The 23,661-nt window shown below is 24.1% G+C and overlaps 1 protein-coding gene and 1 pseudogene across 1 annotated transcript; both read right to left on the bottom strand.

The window, feature by feature from the left end:
- The window catches only part of LOC132946090 (uncharacterized), a 150,451-nt pseudogene that overhangs the window by 105,004 nt on the left and 21,786 nt on the right, over positions 1-23,661 (bottom strand).
- On the bottom strand, positions 12,483-19,928 carry LOC132937031 (uncharacterized). Its single transcript, XM_061003859.1, has 12 exons — positions 19,555-19,928; positions 18,641-18,808; positions 18,420-18,568; positions 15,585-15,789; positions 15,369-15,509; positions 15,185-15,274; positions 15,004-15,090; positions 14,816-14,905; positions 14,664-14,747; positions 14,335-14,603; positions 13,307-13,466; positions 12,483-12,681 (listed from the first exon to the last, which is right to left on the bottom strand). The coding sequence occupies exons 4-12, from the start codon at positions 15,778-15,780 to the stop codon at positions 12,560-12,562; spliced, it is 1,239 nt and encodes a 412-aa protein (XP_060859842.1). The 5' UTR covers positions 15,781-15,789; positions 18,420-18,568; positions 18,641-18,808; positions 19,555-19,928; the 3' UTR covers positions 12,483-12,559.

Here is a 23,661-nt window from a genome sequence, read left to right as displayed (position 1 = left end):
TTGAAAATTTAATAGAAGGCTCCTAGGTTATTATTTCAAAGGCAGATGAAAAAAATGAAAAATCCTTAGTCACAGTTTTTATTTATATGCATTTAAAGTTCAAATTTTGACAAAATACGGAAAAATCACGAAAAATAGCAAATTTCATAAAAATTTTTCTTTTTAAATCTAAGATTTGAAAATGTAATATAAGATTACTCATAAGTTTTTCTACCTTTATCAAAAAAAAAAAAAATGTCTAGAAGAAACTTAAATTAAATTTTTATGAGCGTCTGAAATTTATATTCTTACAACATTTGATATTTACTCGATTTCTCATGTAACAATTTTCTTATTTTATTGTAATTAAAAAACGAATGACTGTAGATACTTGAAAATTTCACTGAATGTTTATATTAGCATTTTCTATACACCATAAAATGTTGAAAATATTTTGACTCTTTTTGAGCTGTTTACGGACATTGTCAGTTTTCAATTTTTTTAGTTTTGTTTTTCTATAAATATCAATAAATTTTTATTTGTTGGGTAAAAAAGCGTGAAAATTTAATATAAGGCTCCTGATATATCGGTCTAATAGCAGTTGAAAAATATTAAAAATACATAGGCACAATTTTTTTTTAAAAGCATTTAAAGTTCAAATTTTGACAACATTTATCAAATTTATAATTTATTAATTATTTTGTGGTTAAAAATTTATAAATTTTTAACTTTTATGGCTAAGGATTGAAAATTTAAAACAAGGATCCACGTAAATAGGTTATATATAAATTACTTTATTCACAATAATATCATCAAATATACTTGGTAAAATCATAGGCTGACTGACTGTTTTCGCTCAGAATCGTTTTTCTTATACAATGATATTATATCATTGAATTCAAATTTAACACCATCCATTACAGTGACCCACTTGTAACCTACTGTACAGCAGAGCGACATCCACTTTTTTTTCTTATCATTTCATACTTCATGTTTTTGAATTTTATTTATAAATTATAAATATATAATGAATAACCAGATAAAAGATTTTATTATAAAAAAAGGTATGTACAATATACTCATGATGGGTAGGTATTCAAATACAAATATTTTAACACATATTAAATATATATAAAACATAAAATAATTCTTATTAAATCTTATTAAAATTAACCTTGTAAACAAAAATCATAATAATATAAAACTAATATAACAATTACTTTGAAAAAAATTAACAGTTAAAATTGTATTCTACGTTCTTTTAAATTTGACCTTTGTTGTGCTAATTTGTTAATATTCAATTGGTCTACAATATCTAGTAAAAGTTCTTGGATTTTCTTCAATAGTAACTTTTCTGATAGGAAAGTGAATCTAGTTGGTACTTTGGGGGGGTCAAAAGTAAAAACAAAAGAAAAATTAAGGAAAAACGGGAATTTTTACGCAAAATCTGTTTTCAAGAAAATCGATTTTGGTTTTTGGTGCAACTCTAAAACAAATGACCGTAGGGACATGAAATTTTGACTGAATGTCTATATTAGCATTTTCTATACACCATAAAATTTACAAAATATTTTGACTCTTTTTGAGCTGTTTACGGCCACTGTCAGTTTTCAATTTTTTTAGTTTTTTTTTCTATAAATATCAATAAAATTTTATCTGTTGAGTAAAAAAGCTTGAAAATTTAATAGAAGGCTCCTAGGTTATTATTTCAAAGGCAGATGAAAAAAATGAAAAATCCTTAGTCACAGTTTTTATTTATATGCATTTAAAGTTCAAATTTTGACAAAATACGGAAAAATCACGAAAAATAGCAAATTTCATAAAAATTTTTCTTTTTAAATCTAAGATTTGAAAATGTAATATAAGATTACTCATAAGTTTTTCTACCTTTATCAAAAAAAAAAAAAATGTCTAGAAGAAACTTAAATTAAATTTTTATGAGCGTCTGAAATTTATATTCTTACAACATTTGATATTTACTCGATTTCTCATGTAACAATTTTCTTATTTTATTGTAATTAAAAAACGAATGACTGTAGATACTTGAAAATTTCACTGAATGTTTATATTAGCATTTTCTATACACCATAAAATGTTGAAAATATTTTGACTCTTTTTGAGCTGTTTACGGACATTGTCAGTTTTCAATTTTTTTAGTTTTGTTTTTCTATAAATATCAATAAATTTTTATTTGTTGGGTAAAAAAGCGTGAAATTTTAATATAAGGCTCCTGATATATCGGTCTAATAGCAGTTGAAAAATATTAAAAATACATAGGCACAATTTTTTTTTAAAAGCATTTAAAGTTCAAATTTTGACAACATTTATCAAATTTATAATTTATTAATTATTTTGTGGTTAAAAATTTATAAATTTTTAACTTTTATGGCTAAGGATTGAAAATTTAAAACAAGGATCCACGTAAATAGGTTATATATAAATTACTTTATTCACAATAATATCATCAAATATACTTGGTAAAATCATAGGCTGACTGACCGTTTTCGCTCAGAATCGTTTTTCTTATACAATGATATTATATCATTGAATTCAAATTTAACACCATCCATTACAGTGACCCACTTGTAACCTACTGTACAGCAGAGCGACATCCACTTTTTTTTCTTATCATTTCATACTTCATGTTTTTGAGTTTTATTTATAAATTATAAATATATAATGAATAACCAGATAAAAGATTTTATTATAAAAAAAGGTATGTACAATATACTCATGATGGGTAGGTATTCAAATACAAATATTTTAACACATATTAAATATATATAAAACATAAAATAATTCTTATTAAATCTTATTAAAATTAACCTTGTAAACAAAAATCATAATAATATAAAACTAATATAACAATTACTTTGAAAAAAATTAACAGTTAAAATTGTATTCTACGTTCTTTTAAATTTGACCTTTGTTGTGCTAATTTGTTAATATTCAATTGGTCTACAATATCTAGTAAAAGTGCTTGGATTTTCTTCAATAGTAACTTTTCTGATAGGAAAGTGAATCTAGTTGGTACTTTGGGGGGGTCAAAAGTAAAAACAAAAGAAAAATTAAGGAAAAACGGGAATTTTTACGCAAAATCTGTTTTCAAGAAAATCGATTTTGGTTTTTGGTGCAACTCTAAAACAAATGACCGTAGGGACATGAAATTTTGACTGAATGTTTATATTAGCATTTTCTATACACCATAAAATTTACAAAATATTTTGACTCTTTTTGAGCTGTTTACGGCCACTGTCAGTTTTCAATTTTTTTAGTTTTTTTTTCTATAAATATCAATAAAATTTTATCTGTTGAGTAAAAAAGCTTGAAAATTTAATAGAAGGCTCCTAGGTTATTATTTCAAAGGCAGATGAAAAAAATGAAAAATCCTTAGTCACAGTTTTTATTTATATGCATTTAAAGTTCAAATTTTGACAAAATACGGAAAAATCACGAAAAATAGCAAATTTCATAAAAATTTTTCTTTTTAAATCTAAGATTTGAAAATGTAATATAAGATTACTCATAAGTTTTTCTACCTTTATCAAAAAAAAAAAAAATGTCTAGAAGAAACTTAAATTAAATTTTTATGAGCGTCTGAAATTTATATTCTTACAACATTTGATATTTACTCGATTTCTCATGTAACAATTTTCTTATTTTATTGTAATTAAAAAACGAATGACTGTAGATACTTGAAAATTTCACTGAATGTTTATATTAGCATTTTCTATACACCATAAAATGTTGAAAATATTTTGACTCTTTTTGAGCTGTTTACGGACATTGTCAGTTTTCAATTTTTTTAGTTTTGTTTTTCTATAAATATCAATAAATTTTTATTTGTTGGGTAAAAAAGCGTGAAATTTTAATATAAGGCTCCTGATATATCGGTCTAATAGCAGTTGAAAAATATTAAAAATACATAGGCACAATTTTTTTTTAAAAGCATTTAAAGTTCAAATTTTGACAACATTTATCAAATTTATAATTTATTAATTATTTTGTGGTTAAAAATTTATAAATTTTTAACTTTTATGGCTAAGGATTGAAAATTTAAAACAAGGATCCACGTAAATAGGTTATATATAAATTACTTTATTCACAATAATATCATCAAATATACTTGGTAAAATCATAGGCTGACTGACCGTTTTCGCTCAGAATCGTTTTTCTTATACAATGATATTATATCATTGAATTCAAATTTAACACCATCCATTACAGTGACCCACTTGTAACCTACTGTACAGCAGAGCGACATCCACTTTTTTTTCTTATCATTTCATACTTCATGTTTTTGAGTTTTATTTATAAATTATAAATATATAATGAATAACCAGATAAAAGATTTTATTATAAAAAAAGGTATGTACAATATACTCATGATGGGTAGGTATTCAAATACAAATATTTTAACACATATTAAATATATATAAAACATAAAATAATTCTTATTAAATCTTATTAAAATTAACCTTGTAAACAAAAATCATAATAATATAAAACTAATATAACAATTACTTTGAAAAAATTAACAGTTAAAATTGTATTCTACGTTCTTTTAAATTTGACCTTTGTTGTGCTAATTTGTTAATATTCAATTGGTCTACAATATCTAGTAAAAGTGCTTGGATTTTCTTCAATCGTAACTTTTCTGATAGGAAAGTGAATCTAGTTGGTACTTTGGGGGGGTCAAAAGTAAAAACAAAAGAAAAATTAAGGAAAAACGGGAATTTTTACGCAAAATCTGTTTTCAAGAAAATCGATTTTGGTTTTTGGTGCAACTCTAAAACAAATGACCGTAGGGACATGAAATTTTGACTGAATGTTTATATTAGCATTTTCTATACACCATAAAATTTACAAAATATTTTGACTCTTTTTGAGCTGTTTACGGCCACTGTCAGTTTTCAATTTTTTTAGTTTTTTTTTCTATAAATATCAATAAAATTTTATCTGTTGAGTAAAAAAGCTTGAAAATTTAATAGAAGGCTCCTAGGTTATTATTTCAAAGGCAGATGAAAAAAATGAAAAATCCTTAGTCACAGTTTTTATTTATATGCATTTAAAGTTCAAATTTTGACAAAATACGGAAAAATCACGAAAAATAGCAAATTTCATAAAAATTTTTCTTTTTAAATCTAAGATTTGAAAATGTAATATAAGATTACTCATAAGTTTTTCTACCTTTATCAAAAAAAAAAAAAATGTCTAGAAGAAACTTAAATTAAATTTTTATGAGCGTCTGAAATTTATATTCTTACAACATTTGATATTTACTCGATTTCTCATGTAACAATTTTCTTATTTTATTGTAATTAAAAAACGAATGACTGTAGATACTTGAAAATTTCACTGAATGTTTATATTAGCATTTTCTATACACCATAAAATGTTGAAAATATTTTGACTCTTTTTGAGCTGTTTACGGACATTGTCAGTTTTCAATTTTTTTAGTTTTGTTTTTCTATAAATATCAATAAATTTTTATTTGTTGGGTAAAAAAGCGTGAAAATTTAATATAAGGCTCCTGATATATCGGTCTAATAGCAGTTGAAAAATATTAAAAATACATAGGCACAATTTTTTTTTAAAAGCATTTAAAGTTCAAATTTTGACAACATTTATCAAATTTATAATTTATTAATTATTTTGTGGTTAAAAATTTATAAATTTTTAACTTTTATGGCTAAGGATTGAAAATTTAAAACAAGGATCCACGTAAATAGGTTATATATAAATTACTTTATTCACAATAATATCATCAAATATACTTGGTAAAATCATAGGCTGACTGACCGTTTTCGCTCAGAATCGTTTTTCTTATACAATGATATTATATCATTGAATTCAAATTTAACACCATCCATTACAGTGACCCACTTGTAACCTACTGTACAGCAGAGCGACATCCACTTTTTTTTCTTATCATTTCATACTTCATGTTTTTGAGTTTTATTTATAAATTATAAATATATAATGAATAACCAGATAAAAGATTTTATTATAAAAAAAGGTATGTACAATATACTCATGATGGGTAGGTATTCAAATACAAATATTTTAACACATATTAAATATATATAAAACATAAAATAATTCTTATTAAATCTTATTAAAATTAACCTTGTAAACAAAAATCATAATAATATAAAACTAATATAACAATTACTTTGAAAAAAATTAACAGTTAAAATTGTATTCTACGTTCTTTTAAATTTGACCTTTGTTGTGCTAATTTGTTAATATTCAATTGGTCTACAATATCTAGTAAAAGTGCTTGGATTTTCTTCAATAGTAACTTTTCTGATAGGAAAGTGAATCTAGTTGGTACTTTGGGGGGGTCAAAAGTAAAAACAAAAGAAAAATTAAGGAAAAACGGGAATTTTTACGCAAAATCTGTTTTCAAGAAAATCGATTTTGGTTTTTGGTGCAACTCTAAAACAAATGACCGTAGGGACATGAAATTTTGACTGAATGTTTATATTAGCATTTTCTATACACCATAAAATTTACAAAATATTTTGACTCTTTTTGAGCTGTTTACGGCCACTGTCAGTTTTCAATTTTTTTAGTTTTTTTTTCTATAAATATCAATAAAATTTTATCTGTTGAGTAAAAAAGCTTGAAAATTTAATAGAAGGCTCCTAGGTTATTATTTCAAAGGCAGATGAAAAAAATGAAAAATCCTTAGTCACAGTTTTTATTTATATGCATTTAAAGTTCAAATTTTGACAAAATACGGAAAAATCACGAAAAATAGCAAATTTCATAAAAATTTTTCTTTTTAAATCTAAGATTTGAAAATGTAATATAAGATTACTCATAAGTTTTTCTACCTTTATCAAAAAAAAAAAAAATGTCTAGAAGAAACTTAAATTAAATTTTTATGAGCGTCTGAAATTTATATTCTTACAACATTTGATATTTACTCGATTTCTCATGTAACAATTTTCTTATTTTATTGTAATTAAAAAACGAATGACTGTAGATACTTGAAAATTTCACTGAATGTTTATATTAGCATTTTCTATACACCATAAAATGTTGAAAATATTTTGACTCTTTTTGAGCTGTTTACGGACATTGTCAGTTTTCAATTTTTTTAGTTTTGTTTTTCTATAAATATCAATAAATTTTTATTTGTTGGGTAAAAAAGCGTGAAATTTTAATATAAGGCTCCTGATATATCGGTCTAATAGCAGTTGAAAAATATTAAAAATACATAGGCACAATTTTTTTTTAAAAGCATTTAAAGTTCAAATTTTGACAACATTTATCAAATTTATAATTTATTAATTATTTTGTGGTTAAAAATTTATAAATTTTTAACTTTTATGGCTAAGGATTGAAAATTTAAAACAAGGATCCACGTAAATAGGTTATATATAAATTACTTTATTCACAATAATATCATCAAATATACTTGGTAAAATCATAGGCTGACTGACCGTTTTCGCTCAGAATCGTTTTTCTTATACAATGATATTATATCATTGAATTCAAATTTAACACCATCCATTACAGTGACCCACTTGTAACCTACTGTACAGCAGAGCGACATCCACTTTTTTTTCTTATCATTTCATACTTCATGTTTTTGAATTTTATTTATAAATTATAAATATATAATGAATAACCAGATAAAAGATTTTATTATAAAAAAAGGTATGTACAATATACTCATGATGGGTAGGTATTCAAATACAAATATTTTAACACATATTAAATATATATAAAACATAAAATAATTCTTATTAAATCTTATTAAAATTAACCTTGTAAACAAAAATCATAATAATATAAAACTAATATAACAATTACTTTGAAAAAAATTAACAGTTAAAATTGTATTCTACGTTCTTTTAAATTTGACCTTTGTTGTGCTAATTTGTTAATATTCAATTGGTCTACAATATCTAGTAAAAGTGCTTGGATTTTCTTCAATAGTAACTTTTCTGATAGGAAAGTGAATCTAGTTGGTACTTTGGGGGGGTCAAAAGTAAAAACAAAAGAAAAATTAAGGAAAAACGGGAATTTTTACGCAAAATCTGTTTTCAAGAAAATCGATTTTGGTTTTTGGTGCAACTCTAAAACAAATGACCGTAGGGACATGAAATTTTGACTGAATGTTTATATTAGCATTTTCTATACACCATAAAATTTACAAAATATTTTGACTCTTTTTGAGCTGTTTACGGCCACTGTCAGTTTTCAATTTTTTTAGTTTTTTTTTCTATAAATATCAATAAAATTTTATCTGTTGAGTAAAAAAGCTTGAAAATTTAATAGAAGGCTCCTAGGTTATTATTTCAAAGGCAGATGAAAAAAATGAAAAATCCTTAGTCACAGTTTTTATTTATATGCATTTAAAGTTCAAATTTTGACAAAATACGGAAAAATCACGAAAAATAGCAAATTTCATAAAAATTTTTCTTTTTAAATCTAAGATTTGAAAATGTAATATAAGATTACTCATAAGTTTTTCTACCTTTATCAAAAAAAAAAAAAATGTCTAGAAGAAACTTAAATTAAATTTTTATGAGCGTCTGAAATTTATATTCTTACAACATTTGATATTTACTCGATTTCTCATGTAACAATTTTCTTATTTTATTGTAATTAAAAAACGAATGACTGTAGATACTTGAAAATTTCACTGAATGTTTATATTAGCATTTTCTATACACCATAAAATGTTGAAAATATTTTGACTCTTTTTGAGCTGTTTACGGACATTGTCAGTTTTCAATTTTTTTAGTTTTGTTTTTCTATAAATATCAATAAATTTTTATTTGTTGGGTAAAAAAGCGTGAAAATTTAATATAAGGCTCCTGATATATCGGTCTAATAGCAGTTGAAAAATATTAAAAATACATAGGCACAATTTTTTTTTAAAAGCATTTAAAGTTCAAATTTTGACAACATTTATCAAATTTATAATTTATTAATTATTTTGTGGTTAAAAATTTATAAATTTTTAACTTTTATGGCTAAGGATTGAAAATTTAAAACAAGGCTCCACGTAAATAGGTTATATATAAATTACTTTATTCACAATAATATCATCAAATATACTTGGTAAAATCATAGGCTGACTGACCATTTTCGCTCAGAATCGTTTTTCTTATACAATGATATTATATCATTGAATTCAAATTTAACACCATCCATTACAGTGACCCACTTATAACCTACTGTACAGCAGAGCGACATCCACTTTTTTTTCTTATCATTTCATACTTCATGTTTTTGAATTTTATTTATAAATTATAAATATATAATGAATAACCAGATAAAAGATTTTATTATAAAAAAAGGTATGTACAATATACTCATGATGGGTAGGTATTCAAATACAAATATTTTAACACATATTAAATATATATAAAACATAAAATAATTCTTATTAAATCTTATTAAAATTAACCTTGTAAACAAAAATCATAATAATATAAAACTAATATAACAATTACTTTGAAAAAAATTAACAGTTAAAATTGTATTCTACGTTCTTTTAAATTTGACCTTTGTTGTGCTAATTTGTTAATATTCAATTGGTCTACAATATCTAGTAAAAGTGCTTGGATTTTCTTCAATCGTAACTTTTCTGATAGGAAAGTGAATCTAGTTGGTACTTTGGGGGGGTCAAAAGTAAAAACAAATGAAAAATTAAGGAAAAACGGGAATTTTTACGCAAAATCTGTTTTCAAGAAAATCGATTTTGGTTTTTGGTGCAACTCTAAAACAAATGACCGTAGGGACATGAAATTTTGACTGAATGTTTATATTAGCATTTTCTATACACCATAAAATTTACAAAATATTTTGACTCTTTTTGAGCTGTTTACGGCCACTGTCAGTTTTCAATTTTTTTAGTTTTTTTTTCTATAAATATCAATAAAATTTTATCTGTTGAGTAAAAAAGCTTGAAAATTTAATAGAAGGCTCCTAGGTTATTATTTCAAAGGCAGATGAAAAAAATGAAAAATCCTTAGTCACAGTTTTTATTTATATGCATTTAAAGTTCAAATTTTGACAAAATACGGAAAAATCACGAAAAATAGCAAATTTCATAAAAATTTTTCTTTTTAAATCTAAGATTTGAAACTGTAATATAAGATTACTCATAAGTTTTTCTACCTTTATCAAAAAAAAAAAAAATGTCTAGAAGAAACTTAAATTAAATTTTTATGAGCGTCTGAAATTTATATTCTTACAACATTTGATATTTACTCGATTTCTCATGTAACAATTTTCTTATTTTATTGTAATTAAAAAACGAATGACTGTAGATACTTGAAAATTTCACTGAATGTTTATATTAGCATTTTCTATACACCATAAAATGTTTAAAATATTTTGACTCTTTTTGAGCTGTTTACGGACATTGTCAGTTTTCAATTTTTTTAGTTTTGTTTTTCTATAAATATCAATAAATTTTTATTTGTTGGGTAAAAAAGCGTGAAAATTTAATATAAGGCTCCTGATATATCGGTCTAATAGCAGTTGAAAAATATTAAAAATACATAGGCACAATTTTTTTTTAAAAGCATTTAAAGTTCAAATTTTGACAACATTTATCAAATTTATAATTTATTAATTATTTTGTGGTTAAAAATTTATAAATTTTTAACTTTTATGGCTAAGGATTGAAAATTTAAAACAAGGATCCACGTAAATAGGTTATATATAAATTACTTTATTCACAATAATATCATCAAATATACTTGGTAAAATCATAGGCTGACTGACCGTTTTCGCTCAGAATCGTTTTTCTTATACAATGATATTATATCATTGAATTCAAATTTAACACCATCCATTACAGTGACCCACTTGTAACCTACTGTACAGCAGAGCGACATCCACTTTTTTTTCTTATCATTTCATACTTCATGTTTTTGAATTTTATTTATAAATTATAAATATATAATGAATAACCAGATAAAAGATTTTATTATAAAAAAAGGTATGTACAATATACTCATGATGGGTAGGTATTCAAATACAAATATTTTAACACATATTAAATATATATAAAACATAAAATAATTCTTATTAAATCTTATTAAAATTAACCTTGTAAACAAAAATCATAATAATATAAAACTAATATAACAATTACTTTGAAAAAAATTAACAGTTAAAATTGTATTCTACGTTCTTTTAAATTTGACCTTTGTTGTGCTAATTTGTTAATATTCAATTGGTCTACAATATCTAGTAAAAGTGCTTGGATTTTCTTCAATCGTAACTTTTCTGATAGGAAAGTGAATCTAGTTGGTACTTTGGGGGGGTCAAAAGTAAAAACAAAAGAAAAATTAAGGAAAAACGGGAATTTTTACGCAAAATCTGTTTTCAAGAAAATCGATTTTGGTTTTTGGTGCAACTCTAAAACAAATGACCGTAGGGACATGAAATTTTGACTGAATGTTTATATTAGCATTTTCTATACACCATAAAATTTACAAAATATTTTGACTCTTTTTGAGCTGTTTACGGCCACTGTCAGTTTTCAATTTTTTTAGTTTTTTTTTCTATAAATATCAATAAAATTTTATCTGTTGAGTAAAAAAGCTTGAAAATTTAATAGAAGGCTCCTAGGTTATTATTTCAAAGGCAGATGAAAAAAATGAAAAATCCTTAGTCACAGTTTTTATTTATATGCATTTAAAGTTCAAATTTTGACAAAATACGGAAAAATCACGAAAAATAGCAAATTTCATAAAAATTTTTCTTATTCACAATAATATCATCAAATATACTTGGTAAAATCATAGGCTGACTGACCGTTTTCGCTCAGAATCGTTTTTCTTATACAATGATATTATATCATTGAATTCAAATTTAACACCATCCATTACAGTGACCCACTTGTAACCTCCCACACAGCAATGATATATTTATACAAAGTTAAATAAATATTTCAAAAAAGTATTCAATATTAAACAAATGTTAAATTTTCATAGATAAAAGATTTTTATATATTATATAATTCCTAATAAATATTGGTTGAACCCTTTGTATAATTATTAATCAAAGTAAAAAAAAAATATTTAATCAATATTAAATAATTAATATTTATAAATTTATATTTATTTATGATTTTGTAATGGTTAATTAATGTACCATCAACGTTAACTTACATTGAATACGAGGAAAACAAATGTTAAATAAATATAAAATAAACAACTGCAATTAATAATAATTAACATTTTATTTTCATTAATTAATATTATACAATCAAAAATTAAGTACACATAATATAAAAATTAAATGAGGAATTAATGTCTAGGTATTGTAAATTATAATATATAAATACTTTTTTAAATAAACCTGCACTGTATATGTGCTCAAAAAGAAAATAAACAGTTAAAAATAAAAGAAATTCCAATCTAAAAAAAAAAAAAAATATTATTCAATATATCATTGTATAAAATATATTATTTATTTTAAACTTTTAAGTTTTAATATATTTAAATCGCTTAAAAAAAAAATATTCCAACTTGGATTAAAAAAAAATTGATACAGCTTTAAATAAAAGAATTAGTATGGATGATAAAAAATATAAAGGTTAGTTTTTTTTTTCAATTTGCCTCTTCAAATTAAATGGAGCTTGAGCAAGTACATACTTAATAATATCTTCCATTTCATTTTGAGTACTGTGTTTAAACTTTTCTTGAGTTTTGATGGCATCTAAAAATTAAATAAGAAAGTTTTAATAATAGGTAAATATAGCATATAAGTAGTATTCATTATACATTATAACTAAACAGAAATTACACATTAGTGTGTTTAACTTATTTTTGGTTAAGAGAAAAGATTATATTTATGTTGAATGAGGATATATAATATATTCTTCCTGATGGCCATTTATATAACATGTTAAAACATATGCATTTATATGTTTACAAATCTGCAAATAGTTTTACTAAAATTTATGTGTGTACATTATTATAGTTATTTATTTTATTGCATGTAAACTATTAGTTATCTTAAATTTTGATTTAATAAGATATATTTTACACATTTTATTTTAGTTATAAAATGAATTATATTTATATAATAAATGAACATTGTTATTATTATATTGTACCTGATAATAAAATATCATATTAATAAATGATTATAGTAGTTATGTAGCCTGAGCATGTATTATCTGCACTATTGACTTACAAATTTTACTAAATTAAGCATCATGGGTACACCCACCCATACATTTTTAAAAACCATTGCTTAAAAATAATCATATTTTCCCTACACCACTGCCTACTACACAATAAAATCAATAGTTATATTATATAATTATTATGCATCTTACCAAATATTACTGAACAAGTTGCTAAATTTGAAAATTTCTGTTTTCCTTTTTTCCCTGTATAAGAGAAGTCTTTCAGTAACTCATCTTTAAATAACTTAGCCATAAGCCTTTTTACCATCGATTTAACATTTTTTCCACCAATATAAGATAGTTCATTCACCTAAAAATATGTAAATATATTAAAATAATTGTAAAGGCAAAACTCTCAAATTTCAAAACTAAGGAAATAAATGAAAATAAAAACAACTTATCCTTTATACTTTAATAACTGAGTAAACAAATATTAGACAGTAGGTATACATATAAGAAACTTGGCCATGATCTTCCAAGTCCTTAAGAGGATGCTACCCATGCATTTGTTGTCTCCGTCTTACACACATACGAAATACCAAAATTTTGTTCACTAGTTTCAATAGTTTTGATATTAGAGTGAGTTGACCTATTATTAAACTTTTAGGTAAGAACATTCTCTGTACTTAAGCGTTGGCGATTTTTAAATTTTTTCATTTTAAAGCAAAATATGGGTATGTGAAATATCAAAAATTAAAAATGATCATATCTCTCTTGAAAATTAAAATACATATTTAGTAAAAGCCAACGCTTAAGCACAAATAATGTTATTATCTAAAAATTGTATAAAAGGTCAATTCACTCTAATATCAAAACTATAGAAACTAGTGAACACAATTTTGATATGTCGTACGTGTGTAAGACAGAGACAACAAATGCATGGGTAGCATCCTCTAAAATTATACGACAAATATATCCATGATAATCATTTTACTTAGTTGCTTTTTTTAGAAATATTTATAGGTATAAAATAATAGCTAGTATTTTTAATAGTATTATATAATATTATTATGAATACCTAGCGTATTATAATATTATTTAGCACAGAACTTTTACTTGTTTCTTCGATTACTCTAAAATTACTATACTTATTTAGTTACAAAAATTAAATTATAATTAATTAAAACTCAATATTTCAACCATTTTATAAGTAAATCAAAGATAGTTTAGTTTCTTACCAAGTTTATGCGGAATGTACCTTCTCCCAAAATATTATTTTCCAATGTATCAAGATCTGCCATATTATCGATGGGTAACGGACAAGTCATATCATTTAATAATGATGAGGATATCCCATTCATAGAAGAATCTTTTGTTGGCATGCTATTTAAACGTATTTCAATAAAATCAAGTCTTTGAGCCATATCCCTTTGATTGTTTATGATACGTCTTAATTCATGTTTGATAAATGTCAACATATGTAAAGTTTCTTTTTGATAATCTGTGCCTGTATGAAATTTGTAAATATAAATATAAAGTATATTTTTAAATCAAACTGAAGAATTACCTAGTGGTGTACTATTTTTAACAGCTTCTGTAGATATGTCTAATAGTTTAGGTGTTCTGATACATACTTCTGAACTTCTTTCATCTGTTAAAATATAATTGAAATTTAAATAAATAAATAATAACTTTATTGTTAAAAAAAATAATATTTACCAAGATGAACATCAGAAGATTCTAATTGAATTTCAATGATTTCTTCATTACTATTAATTTTATCATAATAGTTTAAATTAAATGTTGGTACTGTAAAAACAAAACATGATTATATATAATACATCTATCCTATTGATATAAATCATTTGTAGCAATTATTAGTGAATAACAAATACATTATGACTTACCATCATTCTTATACTTATCAGTCAAATTTGATGGTATGTCATAAGACAGCTGTTTAACTATCGATGGTCTTTGTTGATTTTTCAGCACTTTAAAAAAAATATTCATATATATTATACGTACAAAATAACATACAATAGATATTTATTTATTTATTATAATACATTACAAGTAAAAACTTACTTTTCAACTTTTTTGGAGAAGGAGACCAACCTGCATATTTTAATGTACGATCAGACTTATTACTTTTATTGAATTTTTCATCATCAGAATCTAAATAAAATAATAATTGTGATACATAAGTGTTATAAATTAAAATATACAGATATATTATTATTTAATTAGGAGAACAAATAAAATTAATAACCTGAATACTCGGGACAATCTGAATATGACTGGTTATTGGTTTTTACTTTTAATTTTCTCTTAGACTTTAATTCACCAATATCTGACAGGTCACTTTGATTACACCCTTTTTCTGCCAAATTATTAGCTTCTCCAAATGATTCTATAGTATAAAAAGGTATCAAATTTTAAAAGTATTTAATAGTTAGGAATTTTGTTATCAAATAATATTTTTTACTGATATTTTTTTTAAGAATTCTTGCTTCATGGTAATCAAATTCAATTTCATTAGGAATAGTTTTAAGTTGTACAAATTTCTTAATCAAAGCTCTGTTTTTTGGCCACGCACAAGTTCCATTCTTTGTGAACCAAAAACTGGGTACAGGTTCTACAGAGTCATCACCATAAAAGTGAACTACTGAATAGGTTGCCATATTCTAATACTATAATAATACAACAATAAATAATGTTTGTTAAACAATAAATATCATAGCATAAATTACAATTTATAAGGATACCTATACATATTATTTAGATATTATCAATTATTCAATATATATAAATATTATATTAAGTATTTTATCAACTCAGAATTTGTAATAATAAAAAGTAAATAAAATATATAATAAGATCAATTTATTTATGGTTATATGTTATAACATACACATAAAATTAATAATTGTATTACAAATAATAATCAAATAACATCAAGAGTATGTAAAATGGGGTATGCTACATTATTATTATCATTATCAATTAATATCATATACTTAGAAAATTCTGTTAACTCTACATCAATTGTTGTGTAATCTTCAGATAATTCATCAACTAATGCTATACCTAACTTTAAGCTATTAATAGGTTTTTTAAAGTAACAACAAATTTTATTAAATTGTTTAACCAAAAATACATTTCTACCATTAATAGAATCTTTACAAATATTTATAACTTTAAAAATACATAATTTTTTATCATAATCAAACCCTATATAACAATCAGAAACAGAATTTATATCTATTTTAATTCTATTTTTAACAATTATTTGGAACTGAGAGGTAGTAAAGTGTTCAAGTAAAGGTCCATTAACATGCTTTTTTTTGTATATTATTTCATTGCATGGATTGTTTAATTTACATTCACTAAAGGTTAAAAATTCTTGATAGCGTTTTATTACTTGCTCTAGTGGTCTCTCATGTTTTCTTACCATTTTTTTCAAAAACTTCATGTAGTTCTCAAATGGAAAACAAGAGCATTCCTCTAAGGAGCCAAATTTCCTATAATCATCTACAATATGGATTAATCCATGGATATTTTGAGATGAAAATTGAGATCCATAAATTTCTTCAAACTTTTCAACAAAATGTATCAACATTTTTTTACTAAAATTTACCAACTTTTCAGTACTATTAGAAGATAATAGAATTCTAAAGGCTACATGTAAACATATAAAATGAATATAACATTCATCCAATAAAATTCCTTTTAGCACTATAGGTCCAGTATAAAGTAAGAACTGTCTAAACTCGGTTGCTTTCCATCTCGCTACATCATTTAATCCCCGAGGTTTTCTTGAAAAATCAACAGTTACATATTTTTTATTAAATAAGAGACGATTGGTAACTATATTTGCATATCGGCTTTGTATGCGAACATGTACAGGAGATTTTTTAAATATACCCAACCATAATAAAATCAATTTCTTAACAACACCTAAGCATACTAAATGCATATAATCAATACTGAAATCGTCCACCATATTTATATAAGGTATTTCAGTTAAAATTGATATTGTATTGCCTATATGATGTTCATCATCAATACGGTTTATAAAATCTAAATGAGTTCTATTGCGAAAATTTGTACCTAGAAAACACATGGTATTATTTATACGTTCACCTTCAACGGTGCATCTTGGACAGGAATAATATCCAACATGACCTTTGGTGCATAAAATAAAACTCTTGGCTGGAGTATCACAACAAAATGTATCTACCTTCACATACTTTTTACCATAACCAGTATCCAAACCATTTTCTGCTAAAAGTTTAAGTTCATCAACAAAATTTTTTAAAAATAAATTACTGTTTTGTGGTTTTTCTTTCCCCCAATAAAGACCAATTATGAACACATTAGATTTAAAAGAACTGTACCGAGCATATGCGAGAATTGGCCAAAAGGCGCTTGAGGAACTTTTTGTCAAAGGCAAACCATCAATGCCAACAACCAATTTAATTATATTTTTTTTAATAATTGAAAAATTACAATGAGATTTTAAACCATTTGCAATACCAAAATGGTAATAATATCCTGATTGAACAGTTTGAATTTTGTTAGGTTTATTAGGTGTCTTCAACACCGTTCTAGCATCAACAGGAAAATAACTAAAACATTTATGATTTTTTAAAACCTTTAATAAAGAAGATAGTGCAGATAATGTAATATTATGTTCAATTGTCCAATTAGCAATAAGTTTAAGAATAGAACATTGATCATCATATAAAATATTATTAGCATTTGTTAAACATTCATCATTTGAATCGGAGCTACATGATTCATTTTGTAGATCACCATAATCAGATATGTCTACATTATTGTTATCAAAATTAATACTTGAAAAAGGAAAGGTAGATGTATCAATACTAAGACTGTTAGAAAGGTGATCATCATTACCAATTACGCTGGGAGATGGTCTAGCATGGCTTTCTACAACCAAATTATTACCATTATCTTGGGATGTACTTGATTGTGGGAAAAAGTTTAATTGTTCTTGATTTTCAACAATAAAATCAATAGTTTCCATATCGTTCAAATATCTTCTACGCTTAGTAGATTTACTTTCAGATTTACTAGACATATTTGTCATTAAAATAAAATAAAAGAATGACTATTATTATATGTATAATATATTATAGAAAAGTCCTACTAGTGTAAATAATAGTAGATATGAAAACACTTTACTACCTACCAGCTAACTTCAAACTATTAATAATTTATTGTAAAACAAATAAATTAAACTTATTACTAACTTAAATAAAATTTACATTGAAAATAATATAAAAATAATACTGTGTACCTATATTTTTGTTGGCGTCTGGAAACTTATATAAATATAATAAATGATAAAAGCATAATATGCTAATATACAATTTCTATAATAATTATACTTCAATACCAAGCATTGAATTCATCAGCAACAGTATACTGCAATTTTCTTTAGGGTAACTAATTTATTAAAAAAAAAAAAAAAATTATCTACTTAATATTTAATTGTAAATTTAATTTGTTTATTCTTACCAAAATCCCAATTGATATAAATTAATAATTTATCGTGGCGTCTGAAGCTGTAAATTTATAATTTTTAAGTTGTTAAAAATATAAATTATTGACATAAATGTACTATGTTTATAGGTACATTACAATCGTCAACTTGCGAATATCTCAATTTTTACTTCATCCAATAACCTTTTTAAAAGGAAAAACAAATTTATAGTTAACTGTAAATTGTAATTAAAAATTTGTACGTCCAGAGTATTGTTACCAATAGCAGACTATTCCAACTCCTATCATTAATATTAATTCTGAACATAATATGATTTATATATTATATTATAATCTTATTACACTATCAGCTACTTACACCACCATGGCTAGTACTTAAACATTTTAGGTATATTATATATTTATAAGTTATCAAACAACTTGCTTAAGTAATAGCCAATAGGTATTAATATATTTTATATTTAAATTAATTCAATTTAAGAACACTATATTATATACATTTTGTATTTACATATTTTACAGATTGTAGCAACGGTCAAAATGTGTAGGTAACCAACAAAGTTAATACACAAACAATAAGCTTATAGTGAAAGTAGGGAGTCCAACCACAATAATTAATTTATATAATTTTACATTGTTACATATTAATATACTTAGTAAAACAAATGAATTACTTAATAATATCACCTGCAGTATAATGAAACTGGCCCGTCACTATATATTTATAACATATTACATAGAAATAACAATATACGTAATACAAAATGTAATACCTATTTGTTTATATTAAATAACTTATTATTTTTATGCTTAACTATTCATTCTGATTCTGTCTACATCGTTTTAGTAGGTGATTACAATAATTTATACCTAATATTAATAACAATTAACAATAATGAGCACGATAATAAAAACTTAAGTATACTTACCAAAATGTAGACAAACATGTGTTCGTGAACTGTAAACTGCAGATATTTTTTATATTATGACTTCCATCGTAAAAAACGAACGACACAATAAAACGTACAGTATAATAATTATTAATTATTACAAGTGACGAATACGTATGTTGAATGTTTTATGTTAAAATGTAAAATGCATTTAGACAAGAATACTTGGTTAAATCTGCAATGTAATTGTAATTATTTGACATTTGTATCAGTGTATGTAATATGTATGTCCGATGTCGTATTGTCGATTGTCGTGTGAGTGCGTGACAGACGGCCGACGGCCAACGAACGCCGTGCCCGAACGATAAACATGGGCAGTGCGGAGTACGGTGGACGCAACGGTCGTTTATGGTTTTCCCCGCAAATTACTTATAAATTATAATTCAACAACAACAGATTTCTATATTTATAACTTAAAATAGACAATATTGTTAAGCCGCCGAATCTTTTGCAAACCGTTTGTGACGTCCAAATTTGTACCAAGTTTGCTAGAAGTTGGTCAAAAAAAACCGACGGTAAATGGATTCGTGCGAACGGTTCGCAAATAGTTCGCACTTCGCAAGAGGTTCGGCTCGCTAATGCAGTGTACGCAGCTTAATAATTTACTATATTTTACAACTATTTTAAACAGTATCATCTCCTACAAACTGAATTTTGAATATTGTATTGTAATATTATAATTTGTACGTCTTAATGGCTAATACTTACAAAAATAACAATGAATATTCTGATACCTACATTTAAATAAAACAAATGTAGAACAATCCGCATCTATAGTATAGATTCTAATATTCTATACGCTTTTAACCTGCATTTAGTTAATTGCATTTCTTAATAATAGCGAGTATAATAATTCCTTACCTTTGATACACGTAGTCTGCAACTACTGATACAGAGATCATAAAATAAGTAAAATACCTATAGGTACTGTTTTAAAACCAATTAAATAAAATCACAAGGAACCTGAGGTAGGTCTTACTCTTACATATTTTACAACTATATAAAATACTTAGGTCTTAGGTACTAGAACGTCTAGATCAAGTCTGTATCAAGATATTAAATGTACCAAACTTGAAACTACCAACTCAAAGTTGTTAAGTTAGATAAAGTATCTTAACTCTTTATGACGCAGTTAGTATAGTAATAATTAAATCAATAAATCTATATTAAAATATGGATATTAATAGAAAAAATCAATAATATTCACTGTAATAATGTTTAAACTTTAAATTTCAAACCCAGACAACACAAAACAAATTTTTATACCGAACCAGATTTTTTCTATATTCACCTAATGAACAAATATGCAAATTCATAAAGTCCCAATCCTTGCAGCAGGTTATCAGATTTATATATTTAAATTGTATAAATACAATCAAAAATCGATAGGGTTATTAAAAATTAATAATAAAAATAATGTCTATCAATTAAATTATTGCGACAAAACATTATATTTTGTATTAATCTCTATCGCTGCCATCTATGATTTTATTATAATATTATAATTATATCAATATATTTATATATTTTCATTTGTTCAAAATATAATATAATAAAAATTTTACATAATTTTAAAAATTATAAAACATAATAAAAAGAAAAAGATAGATTTTTCTGTATAATATAAATATATATTTATACAGTTATTATATAGGTACCAGCTACTATACTTTGAGTAGGTAATTATAATAATATATAAAATAGAAATTAATAGTAAGAGTCGATTGTACCTATACGGCTAAACATACGCCTGCAAAGTGCAAACATTCCCTTTTATTATCATAGATAAAAGGTAATATAATTAAAATATATATATATATATACCTATATATAGGCGACTACAATTTATAATTATATACAGGCCCGTATTTAGGGGGGGGCCAGGGTGGGCTGCAATTGCCCCTCTCGTGAAATTTTTTGGGGGCGATAAATTTTAATGGACTTTTTTATTCAGCCCCCCCCCCCCGCGCTGCGGGTGGCCTTGTCCCCCCTCCTCATTCTGCCACAAAATGGGGTGGGGTGGATTTTTATAAGTGCCCCGGGCGCCTAAATTCTAAATACAGCCCTGATTATATAACATAGAAATTGAAGCATTTTTAACTTAATATCAATATAATATGTTAATATTTAATTTAAATTAATTTGTAACGATATTTAAACATTAAATAGTAGTTGAAAATAAAAATATTTATTCCAAACAACACAAAACCAACAATTAATTTTAAATATAAATATTGGATAAACGTCTAATTTTAATTTTAAATAGTTATTGAAACACAGTATATTTAATAATTATTAAATTTTAAAACTTATTAAACCTCATATATTAATTGAAAATAAAATATGATTATTTAAATATTTAATAATGATTGATAAATATTTTGGTTACAATCAATAAAAATTAATATATATTCAATATTGTTTCAACTATAAATTTTAAATATTTGAATTTAAATCAAATAAAAATATTTATACAATCGTATTGATTAACAATTGCTGTGTGGGCTACTGTACAGCAGAGCGACATCCACTTTTTTTTCTTATCATTTCATACTTCATGTTTTTGAATTTTATTTATAAATTATAAATATATAATGAATAACCAGATAAAAGATTTTATTATAAAAAAAGGTATGTACAATATACTCATGATGGGTAGGTATTCAAATACAAATATTTTAACACATATTAAATATATATAAAACATAAAATAATTCTTATTAAATCTTATTAAAATTAACCTTGTAAACAAAAATCATAATAATATAAAACTAATATAACAATTACTTTGAAAAAAATTAACAGTTAAAATTGTATTCTACGTTCTTTTAAATTTGACCTTTGTTGTGCTAATTTGTTAATATTCAATTGGTCTACAATATCTAGTAAAAGTGCTTGGATTTTCTTCAATCGTAACTTTTCTGATAGGAAAGTGAATCTAGTTGGTACTTTGGGGGGGTCAAAAGTAAAAACAAAAGAAAAATTAAGGAAAAACGGGAATTTTTACGCAAAATCTGTTTTCAAGAAAATCGATTTTGGTTTTTGGTGCAACTCTAAAACAAATGACCGTAGGGACATGAAATTTTGACTGAATGTCTATATTAGCATTTTCTATACACCATAAAATTTACAAAATATTTTGACTCTTTTTGAGCTGTTTACGGCCACTGTCAGTTTTCAATTTTTTTAGTTTTTTTTTCTATAAATATCAATAAAATTTTATCTGTTGAGTAAAAAAGCTTGAAAATTTAATAGAAGGCTCCTAAGTTATTATTTCAAAGGCAGATGAAAAAAATGAAAAATCCTTAGTCACAGTTTTTATTTATATGCATTTAAAGTTCAAATTTTGACAAAATACGGAAAAATCACGAAAAATAGCAAATTTCATAAAAATTTTTCTTTTTAAATCTAAGATTTGAAAATGTAATATAAGATTACTCATAAGTTTTTCTACCTTTATCAAAAAAAAAAAAAATGTCTAGAAGAAACTTAAATTAAATTTTTATGAGCGTCTGAAATTTATATTCTTACAACATTTGATATTTACTCGATTTCTCATGTAACAATTTTCTTATTTTATTGTAATTAAAAAACGAATGACTGTAGATACTTGAAAATTTCACTGAATGTTTATATTAGCATTTTCTATACACCATAAAATGTTTAAAATATTTTGACTCTTTTTGAGCTGTTTACGGACATTGTCAGTTTTCAATTTTTTTAGTTTTGTTTTTCTATAAATATCAATAAATTTTTATTTGTTGGGTAAAAAAGCGTGAAAATTTAATATAAGGCTCCTGATATATCGGTCTAATAGCAGTTGAAAAATATTAAAAATACATAGGCACAATTTTTTTTTAAAAGCATTTAAAGTTCAAATTTTGACAACATTTATCAAATTTATAATTTATTAATTATTTTGTGGTTAAAAATTTATAAATTTTTAACTTTTATGGCTAAGGATTGAAAATTTAAAACAAGGATCCACGTAAATAGGTTATATATAAATTACTTTATTCACAATAATATCATCAAATATACTTGGTAAAATCATAGGCTGACTGACCGTTTTCGCTCAGAATCGTT

This window comes from Metopolophium dirhodum, chromosome 1 (genome assembly GCF_019925205.1).
Source record: "Metopolophium dirhodum isolate CAU chromosome 1, ASM1992520v1, whole genome shotgun sequence".
In the NCBI taxonomy this organism is placed as follows: domain Eukaryota; kingdom Metazoa; phylum Arthropoda; class Insecta; order Hemiptera; family Aphididae; genus Metopolophium; species Metopolophium dirhodum.
This window is presented reverse-complemented; position numbering and strand designations above follow the sequence as displayed.